Here is a 10,039-nt window from a genome sequence, read left to right as displayed (position 1 = left end):
AGCCACTGTGCAGATTTGTCAGTGAAAATTTAAAACATGTCTCTTCTGCAGATCCTCAACTTTCCCCTAGATAACAGTTATGCAATTTCCAAACCACATAAAATGAACTCAAAGGTTGTATTCCTACTTGTACTGACACAGTAAATCCTGTGCTCACAATACTGCCTGCAAACCACCAAAATATGGAAAGCAGGATAGGATTCACACCTTAAACCCATCTCATCTTGCTACATTTTATTGATTAAATAGGAAACAGAGCAACATAGATGAAACTATACACAGAGGTGTTGTTCTCATCTAAGTGGAATAAGGATAAGTATGTGCCAGTGTACGAGCTGGAGATCTCATCTCAGCATCCTCTCTGTCTCGCTCAAGTGTCCAAGCGTCTTGCCATTCATAATGGCTGCTGTCCATTTCACTGAAAGGAGTTATTTCCATTCCTCTTTCAAAACCAGTCTCTCCCATAGTTCACAGTGAGATCTGATCATGTTACATATGAGCAGGTGGACACAAATGCGCTGTACAGTTTAACATCGTGTGCCAAAATTAATAGCAAATGTTCTGCTACATACATCGAGATATAAGAATGGAATGTAAATTAGGTTGTTGCATTTATTTATAGAGCTCTTGCTGTACTTCTCCTGAAATAAATAAATGGCAAAAGGGACCAGTTTTATCAAAGAGACTTTCTGGAAAGAAAGACAAAAATATTTGACAGTTCCTACAAAAATTGGAAGTAACAAAAGTTAAAAGTACTGTAGAAAAGACAGAATAAATTCTGAGAGTCTGTAGGAAAAGCACCCTTAAAAGGCACTCGCCCATGTTGTGTCTGTGTGTGAGACTGTGTTCCCAGAAGACTTATCTTGCTTGTCCTTAGTTACCAATGCTGCTGTGTGTTCAGATGTGACCCTGAACCTTTCCTGAGTGCATGTCCAGGTGGCTCAGCACCAAAGAGCCAGGCTGCTTCGGCTCCCTGTGGAGATGTTTTGTGCTTGAGTGCTGTCAGCCTCCTTGACTCTGTTACTGTTGCTTATGGTGTAGTGAAGCCAAGAGATGACAAGAGAGAGACACAAGTAAAGAAATGGAATATAGAAACAGGAATTTTAAAAAGGATGATTGCCATGATCATAATGGGAAAAAAGTTGCCAATGTCTATCATTGTTTGATTGAATCCGTTGTTTATTTTCTTGTTTGGGTGCTGCCTCCTGAAGCCGCAGGTTTATTACCAGCTCGGCGGACAGGAACCTTGGACACAGGTATCTTCGTTCGAGGAGGTTCTTTAGCTTGAGGGATTTGGGAGGCAGTGTGAGACTGTGCACTGTGCTTTACAGGGATCTTTGAGTCACGCGGTAAACTGGTGAGGACTTTTTGTTGGAGAGGCTGCTGACTCTCCTCCAGGGTGTGTTTTGAGGTGGGCACATTGCTGTCAACATCAGAGATTTTATCTTTGTTCCATGCATCATGTGAGTTGAGGTGAGGCTTCTCTTCCTCTAGTACAGGAGTAGGTGGATCCCTGCTTGCTTCATCGTCAACTTGTTGGCTGTCCCGAACAGGTAGCTTACCCGCTCTGCCCCCTCCAACTACAGGTATTTTACTAAGTCCTGATCCTTTTGCTTGTGGTGTCCTCCTTTCTTTTGAAGGGCCTTGGAGGCTTGTTAGTGACTCATTATGCAGTTCTTCTATTTTGAACAGCATAGGCTGGGCTCCTGTAGCACCTGTGCTACTTGGACTAACAAGTTGCTCATCCACTGATGTCTGTCCACTTCTTCTCAACTTAGTAGAAGCGGGGACTTCAGCTGGGTGGAAAGGTGCAGGGGTAGAAAGAGGAGAGGTGACAGGGCTAGGGCCAGGAGGGACTTTAGACTGAGAAACTGGAATCTGAGCAGGAGCAGGAGGGTCTTTAGATACAGAAACTGGAATCTGAGCAGGAGGATCTTTAGGTATAGAAGCTGTAACAGAGGCAGGAGGAGGCTCTTTACATTTAGAAACTGGGATCTGAGCAGGTGCAGGGGGTTCTTTAGACACAGAAACTGGGATTTGAGGATGAAAAGGGGGGGCTTTAGATTGAGAGACTGGGATCTGACCTAGCGCAGGAGGTGTTGGGGATGCTGTGGAAACAACAGCATGAGTGATAGGGGCTGGAGTCGGAATGGGAGCTGGGGGAACCTTATCTAAAGAGACTGGTGCTGGAGTGGGTTGAACTGTGAAAGAAACTTTATCTAAAGTTGATGATGGAGTTGGGACAGATGCAAAGCTCAGTTGGGTTTTAGTTGTGTTAGTCAGGGTAGAAGAAGGACCCAGATCTGCAACAGTTGCAAGGGAGGGAGGGGCCTTACGTATGTCCATTGAGGTGGAGGTGAGCGTCGGTTTGCAATGGGCCTCAGATACTGAGCCTGAGGTTGTGGTTGATGCAGGAGCCATTGTCATTTTGGTGGGAATAACACGAGGGGGAGAGGAGGGTTTGGTTGTAACAGTAAAAGTTGGTGATACTGTTACTGGTGCTTTAGTTTCTCCTGCAGCTAAACTTAGGGAGGGTCTGAAGGAAGTGAAGGTTTGTAGGTTCAAAGTGCTATCTGAATCCAATTTAACAGGTGGGACTTGGATAAATGAAACAGGGGTGGGATAGCTATGGGTTACTGGTGGTTTAGCTGTTGCAGAAGGTGGAGTAACTACAGTGCGCGATTTACCTACTGAAGCAAAACTTTGTGGAAGTGCTGGAATCTCTGAAACTGGTTTACTCACTGTAGAGGTGAGAGTTGGACTAATTGAGGGAGCCTCAACTATACTGGCTGGGGTGTTTAGAAAAGCTGGGGTTGCAGTGGAAATGGAGCTCATTGTGGATTTAATTATCGAAGGAGAAGACATTGGAGCAGAAAGGCTTGCTAACATTTCAGGCATAATTGAAGATTTGGTTGCGATGGGCGTAGTTGATTTAATTTTAACGCTAATAGAAGGCTCAGAGGCTGGAGTAGAATCTGAGCTCAATTTGACTGACTGAGTAGTCAAAGTGGAAGCTTTGGTCAATGTTGTGATGATGCTGCTTGGTTTGGCAACAGGAGAAGAGGTGGAGGTTGCCTTTGTCAGAGGACTAAAGGATGGATGTTGGGTTATGGCTGTTTTGGGAACAACTACAGGGGAGGATTTTGCTGTAAGAGTGGTACTGATTGAAGTAGAAGTCTGCGGAGAGGAAAAGGTGGGTTTGGAGAAGAGAGCTGTGGATGACGGCGAGACCTCAGTCACCACAGCACTAATGGCATTGCTCGCTTTCCCCCACTCTGCCTCCACATCAGCCATGATGTCTCCCCCCCCTGAGATTGAGTCAAAGGTCAGGAGAGAGGAGATGTCTGCCAGCAAGGAGCTCAGGCTGGTATCTCCGGGTACCAATGGTGCCTCAGAGGTGGATAAATGCGGCACATGCTCATTAGTTCTACTCACATTGCCTGCTGTCACCTGGGGAATCTGGGTCTCTGACGTCGAAGTGTCTGAACTGTCCTGTGCTGTTGAGCTCTTGACAGGCTCATAGCTCTCAGACCCTGGGCTGTCCAGAGAGCGGGGCTGGGATTTGGGGGTGAGGGTGAGGTCCTCTTTGATAATTTCCACACTGTTGGCACGGGACGTCATGAGAAGTGGGCTTGGAGGCGCTTCTTCTTTGTCCTCTTTATCTTTTGATCGAAACTTAACGTTATCAAAGAGACCCTTCAGTCCACGACGTCGCCTTCCCACTGGCTGGGACACAGTGTGGACTCGGCGATCCCCCACACCTCTCCGGCCACCCCTCAGTAATGACAGGAAGCTGAGGGACTTGGCTGAGCTGGCAGAAGAAATGGAGTTGCGAGCAGGGGCGGCAGCCAGAACGCCATCTTCACCAAGCTGCTCTTCCTCTGCCTGCTCCCTTTCTCGTTGACTCACCTCGTGTCCATTTTCCTTGTCTGGCTCCTGTTCTGAATCTGGTGCAGTGGTCTCTGATAATCCATCTAGAGTTTTGCTCCTCATAACAGGCGACTTGTTGTTTCCATCACCTTTGGCTCGAATAGAAAAGATGTTACCTGGCTTGCGTTTGCCAAACAGCTTGAATCCTTTTCTGATTTTTCCAGTTGGCTGAGATTCACAAGGCGCTGGATCCATGTTCTCCGTTTGTACATCCATCTTTTCTCTGTATCCTCTAGTCAGATGCTGCAGGTATTATTCCCCAGCCAGTGGAGTGCACATTTATATCCCGACCTTCTGTTTATCTCTATCTGTAGCGTTGCTTTACCTCTGTTGCTCTCAGTATGTTTCTTTATCGGTTTTCTGTATCCCTCCCTCTGTCTGTCTTTCCCATCCAGCCCTTTCTCCTCTTTTTCTCCCTTGAACGCCCCTCCCCTTTGCCTCGTTTTTTTTTTTTTTTTGTCTGGCTGCTCTCCCCAGTTGCCATAGCAACCGAGGAGCTAAGCAGCTTTCGTCAGCAATGCAGAGCCAGGGGCTGTCATCAACCACCCTGAGCACAGCTTTCTCTCCTCTCTTGTCTGATGACTCTGTTTACATAAACAGCAAAGACAAATGCTCCTTTTAACAGGGCCAAATTTTGAATTCCCAATGATCCGGTTTTACATAAACATTTCATCCAGATTAATGTAGTGTTCCTCCATATGCAACCTAATATTCTAGTTAGTAACCTGTTAATGATTTGCCTTTATTTTAAATAATGATATTATTATTATTATCAGTAGTATCTAATGTGTCGCAGGAACCTACAGGAACTCACCTGAGTCTGTTAAAACTCAAACATTGTATGAAAAATATATAGTTTTATATACTGTTAGAAATAGTTATTGCCCTGTGCCAGTGAAACAGTTTCTTACATGGCGAGTTTGGGGGTTAATTTACTTACATGCCAGTATTTACAGTACTTTCAACTATTAGCCTGCATGTTACTGCATCTATGTAGTATCTTTTAAGGAGCATGTAAAAAATGTTTACTGTGAGGTGTACAGTAAATGTTAATGTTTCTATCATGATGTTAAGTTAACATCTTTCTGATGGCGTGACCTTTTAAACATCTTAGCAGTGTTAAAAACAGTCCTGAAGACAATCAATCAATTGATGATGTAAGATTAGTGTAAATGAATGAATAGATTTCATTCAAATTTCATTCAAAAGGACAAAATTAAAATTGAGGTTGGTGATATGATATTAATATTTTCATTTGAGCTCAACCCATTATTTATTTCCATATTCCACATTTATTTCACATTCACTTTTATAGGTACTTGATATGAGAAAATGTTGCTCACTATACAAATTAATGAATATTCTGCTTGCAAGGTGAACCCAAATATCTGATTTGTGTTAATGTTGAAAACAACAACAATAAACACAGTTGAACTATTCAGGTAGACGTAAAATCAAATGTGTTTTACTTTCAGGTTTTGGGATGGAACAAGTGCAGCCTCTTGTGGTTGCTTCAGAAACAACATGTGTCAGGTGTCAGCTGTAAAAATATACACTGAGACTGAAAATAAAGCTGCTGTTTCATCCACATGCATTCCCTGGCCCAAATAAGTCTGAATAAGTGGGTCAGCAAACTTTGAACAAATCTGGTTCTTATGACAGGCTTTTTGTTATGGACACATGACAAGGATATAACTCTGGTCTATTTTTACACAGCCAAGGAGTATAAGATGCAGCATGCTGAAATGCCATGTAAGTCAACCTCAAAGGTGAATTATAAACAAACTAAATATTTATCACATATAGCACAAATAAATAGCACTTTTACTGTTTACAAACATAAAAATGTTGTTCCTTCATACACGAATATTCATACACCTGCACAATCCCTGTCAAAAGAACCTCTTTTCCAATTGCCCACCCTTTTTTCTTTTGTCACCATTTGAACCTTGCCTCAAAACAGTCCTGCACATAACCCCCTGTGAAATCACTGCCTTCCCCTGTTTTCAATGTCTATATGAAACTAAGCTAACAGGTGCAACACGCTTCATATTTGCAGTAAACAAAATATTAAAAGTATCAATTTTTCTCATCTAGCTCCTGGCAAGAAAGAGAAAAGGCAAAAATATGATGTACAAGATATTCCATTAAAGGGTCAGTTCGCCCAAATCACTTAAAGGAAACTTATCTCTTTCATATTTACTGTCTATCAGATTATATTGGTTTAATTTGCATAAGTTCTGTCAACTCTGTCTCAAAGCCACCCCTTCACTGTAATACAGTCAACATCTCTTTGCAGAATTAATGTCCTAATTAATTTGAATAGCTTCACACCTCAGTGTGGGCTATCTTCAGGGGGACTATTTCCTGGGCAAAAAGTAGTTTGGGTAAACCAACCCTTACGTTCCGACAAATTTCCGTAGCACTGTGGAAAAATTACAATTACAACATTGGTTAGAAAGACACCCAAGTACTACTTTTACCAAATAATAGCAATAAAAATAATATTACACCTAAGTGACAATAATGAGGTAAAATGTTATAAAAATGAAAACACTTGGATTATTTAGTCTCTTAACTTAGACGATCGAAAACGTGATTTAAAGAACAATGTTGACTTTCACAGCCTTTTAGACATCATGCTCTATGACAGCAGCCTGCAGGGTCACGTTTGCATTCTGGTCGCTGTCATGTGCCTCAGAGGGAAGTGTGTCATATGTACGACGGAACAAAAAGCGATTGACCACAGTGATGATGAACATCTCCATGATCATCATCTGCTGACTCAGCACTGCAGGACAGAGAAACAGATAGGAGAGAGAGAGAGAGAGGATTGGGTTGAAAACGGATTAATTAAATTTGTCAGATGCTGAAAGACGTTCAGAGATTTTTCTTACTGGATCCACGAGCTTGAGAAGAGAAGGGTGGGGCACAGGCAATGGTTCCATCCAGGGCGAGGATGTTAATGATTGATGTCTGCAGCTGACTCAGTACAAGTATTAACTAAGTAAAAAAAAAAAACAAAAAAAAACAGTTAATCTGTGCAATATTTTTCAATATTTATCAGTAGGAATTTGGTACCTTGACACCAAATGCAATTACAGCCAAGTGATCTATAATTGCAAAATATCAACATATCTTCTTGTAATTGATAGAACACTGTGGCGTACATATGGTACTGGTAGGTACTGACTCACTTGATACATGGCATATTTGGGTATAATATTGAGGCTGCGTAGAAAGCTGTTAGTGTTCATGAAGATGATGGCAACAGGCCAAAGTGAGATGATAGTGAGAACACCAATGAATGGGTTAATCCAAATGGCTGTTCCAGTGATCTCCAGCTGAAAAAGAAGCAAGAAGAAATCTCAAAATTAGATGTTTATTTAGTGTTCAGGACAGTTGGGTATGTAGCTTTTCAAATACTTACATCAGAAAGATCAAAGTTTCCATTTGTCCACAGTATTATGGAAAGGATAGAGAGCACTGTCTTTAGGATTGCATACTGAAGTGCACCCAACTTCAGCAAGAATAACATTCGCCTGAGTGATCCAAAAGAAAGCTTGACATTAGAAATACATACATTTATTAGATTATGTGCAGTCAATCAGTAGTGTAAAAGTCCATGTATAAAAAGTTATACATACCGTGACATGGGCACACGGGGCAAACAGGGGCAGCAGCAGCAGCAGGGTCCTGTGTTGATCCTAAAGGCTTTGTCAGAAAACCGGTCCAGAAAAACACTGCTGCCCCCAAACTCTTCAACCATCAGAACCAAGACCTTATACACCACAACTGCAAAATAACTAGAGGGATGAACGAGGAGAAAACAACAAGAAACAAGTGTAAAAGTTATATTTCTATACATGTATTAATGTGCGTCCATGCAAAAACACGTATACTCAGGACATGAATACGAACTCAGACAGCATAATGTCATTGGATTTTGACCCAGCTGATCACATATTACTGTGAATAAATCACATAAATCAGAAAACAAAACTTACCTATTTTTTTATTTTAATTAAACTGAATCCTGGTTGGAGATGTGAAATTAACTCTGATTTCTGTACATAATGATTCACCGAGTGGTTAAACATTACTCTGAGCCTAAATCCTACAAGGTTTTTGTGTTGTGTTTTCATGTTTACTCTGTTATTAATTAATTCACTTGCATGGTAAAGGCTCTTTGTGTAGCCCACTTATAATTCTCATGAAACACACTAAAATACTTCTCCGCACATATTTAAGTTTTATTTAAGTGTTGCTGATAGAAATCGCACCAGTTCGAAGTCATGTCTGTGAACATGACTGCCCTGGGGATCCACATCCCAAAGCAAGACATGGTGGCAATGACCTGAAACAGAGAAAAAGCATAATCAGCATAAAAAACAAAAACGCTTGTATCAGCTGTAAGTTAACACTAACGTTAATAAATAAATTTTTGTTTTACGTTTTCTCTGTTTCAATCACATTTCATGGTGTATTACAAAGCTCCTGAGAGTTGATTTTATTTCTGTTGTTTTTAAAATGAACCACATATTATAACATCAAAACAGGCCTGGATGCTTACTGGTGCTGCACCATTTATCCAAATGATGGTCGTCTTCTTGGGGTAGGGCAGTTTTTTATAAATATAGACACACTGCTCCAGGTACAGCAGCAGGGAGATACAGGACATGAAGGTGAGAATGGAGTACAGACAAACTCCAAATACATCTAGTTCTGATTTAAAATGATAAGAGGCAGGGAGAGAGAGGGTTTTAGAATATTTTATGTAACAGGACATATGCAGTGCAAGACACTACATGTGACAAGATCACATAGAAACAGCACCAAACAGGATTCCCATAAATGCTCTTAAAATGAGAAATGCAGCTTTTGAAGATGCCCGATAAACAGACAGCTTGAATATTTCAGAACTTTGTGGTAAGTGTCTTTGAGTACTCCACTATTTTCAGATTTTTTTCTTTGTGGTACATTTTTGTATTTTGGAACAGAGGCAAATAAATGATCAAAAATGACAACAATATCTTGTTGATTCATATAGACTACTACAGGAGCCCCACAGGACACTGTGGAGTGAACACTTAACGTTATTAGCTCAGACCAGTTGATAAGGAAACATTATCAGCAAGCAGGATGTAGTAATGTGGCCCACTTACGCTTTATCACGTCGATCGCCAGCGGGGGCTCTTGTAAACAAGCTGGATCGATGGTGCTGTTGACGGCTTCCTCCATGGTATGTAGATATTCCTCTTGAAAAATTTACTAATAGACTTAATTTTAAAATTCAAGCTGGTCTTGAAATTTTCAGCTGAACTCTAAGCACTTCAGTGAAACGTGACCGGCAGGTTGAAATGGCAAAATAGCAAAGGTCTGCTTAAATAATCTGTTTTCCCTTTACATTGCAGTGTCAGGTAGCAGATTTGAAATAAAGTGTACTTTACCCTCCAGGTTTTTTCAGGTGTAAAGGCAAAATGACATATTCAGAGCTTTCAAATTTATGAGACTGCCTCCTTAAGTAGCTCATTCATTCACAGACTTTAGTCACAGTAAGGAAAGTAACACCAACGTCAGAGTTTAAATTTGAAGGCTGTGTAAGGGAAGATGAACTTTGACAGGGTGTGTTGTTTCTTTCTCAGTAATTCCATAATTATATTGTAACTTGTCCCTCAAGTTACAATATAAGGCAGTCCCTCAAGAATGTCAGCATCAGTAGCAAAAATAGAAAAAGACAAAATGTTATCAAAAGTTTGAGATTATCAGAAAATCCTTGGTAATTCATTATAAGAAAGCTATAAACTGTTCAAAAGGTCAGCCAAAGCAAAGCTGAGTGTCATAATTATCTGTTACACTCCCTAACCTATATTGTTATGGAGGGGTGAATGGCCCTGAGGTCACTCCCCTTTCCCCGGCTACCTGGACAAATGTGTTCCCAATTCATGATGCTTCTTTGTCAGATAAAGATCAGCTCAGCTCACTGCTTATCAGCACTCTCTAGATGGTGAAAAAAATGAAGAAAGCAATCGTGTGTCACGGCTACTACTGAGGACTCTTGTGAAATACACAATTTTATTGATAAAGTTGTTTCACAAGCGCAAACCAT

The 10,039-nt window shown here is 41.1% G+C and overlaps 2 protein-coding genes across 2 annotated transcripts; both read right to left on the bottom strand.

Annotated features, from left to right (window-relative positions):
* Window positions 1-319: 319 nt before the first annotated feature.
* Window positions 320-4,297, bottom strand: LOC113143162 (APC membrane recruitment protein 2-like). Its single transcript, XM_026328638.1, has one exon. The coding sequence runs from the start codon at window positions 4,144-4,146 to the stop codon at window positions 1,180-1,182; it is 2,967 nt and encodes a 988-aa protein (XP_026184423.1). The 5' UTR covers window positions 4,147-4,297; the 3' UTR covers window positions 320-1,179.
* Window positions 4,298-5,280: 983 nt separating this feature from the next.
* On the bottom strand, window positions 5,281-9,469 carry LOC113143027 (organic solute transporter subunit alpha-like). Its single transcript, XM_026328463.1, has 8 exons — window positions 9,096-9,469; window positions 8,504-8,655; window positions 8,214-8,287; window positions 7,578-7,736; window positions 7,361-7,472; window positions 7,128-7,274; window positions 6,828-6,933; window positions 5,281-6,721 (listed from the first exon to the last, which is right to left on the bottom strand). The coding sequence occupies exons 1-8, from the start codon at window positions 9,169-9,171 to the stop codon at window positions 6,561-6,563; spliced, it is 987 nt and encodes a 328-aa protein (XP_026184248.1). The 5' UTR covers window positions 9,172-9,469; the 3' UTR covers window positions 5,281-6,560.
* Between the last annotated feature and the right edge of the window lie 570 nt (window positions 9,470-10,039).

The sequence above is a fragment of the Mastacembelus armatus genome, chromosome 14 (assembly GCF_900324485.2).
Source record: "Mastacembelus armatus chromosome 14, fMasArm1.2, whole genome shotgun sequence".
In the NCBI taxonomy this organism is placed as follows: Eukaryota; Metazoa; Chordata; class Actinopteri; order Synbranchiformes; family Mastacembelidae; genus Mastacembelus; species Mastacembelus armatus.
The sequence above is the reverse complement of the archived record's forward strand: the minus strand, read 5'-3'. Positions and strand labels throughout refer to the sequence as shown.

Bases quoted from the DNA above. Each gene is read 5' to 3' on its own strand.
- LOC113143162 (XM_026328638.1), bottom strand. From the start codon at position 4,146: ATGGATGTACAAACGGAGAACATGGATCCAGCGCCTTGTGAATCTCAG.
- LOC113143027 (XM_026328463.1), bottom strand. From the start codon at position 9,171: ATGGAGGAAGCCGTCAACAGCACCATCGATCCAGCTTGTTTACAAGAG. The intron at 8,656-9,095 runs GTAAGTGGGCCA...ATTTTAAATCAG, and splicing joins GGCGATCGACGTGATAAAGC to AACTAGATGTATTTGGAGTT. The intron at 6,934-7,127 runs GTGAGTCAGTAC...TTTTTTACTTAG, and splicing joins CCAAATATGCCATGTATCAA to TTAATACTTGTACTGAGTCA.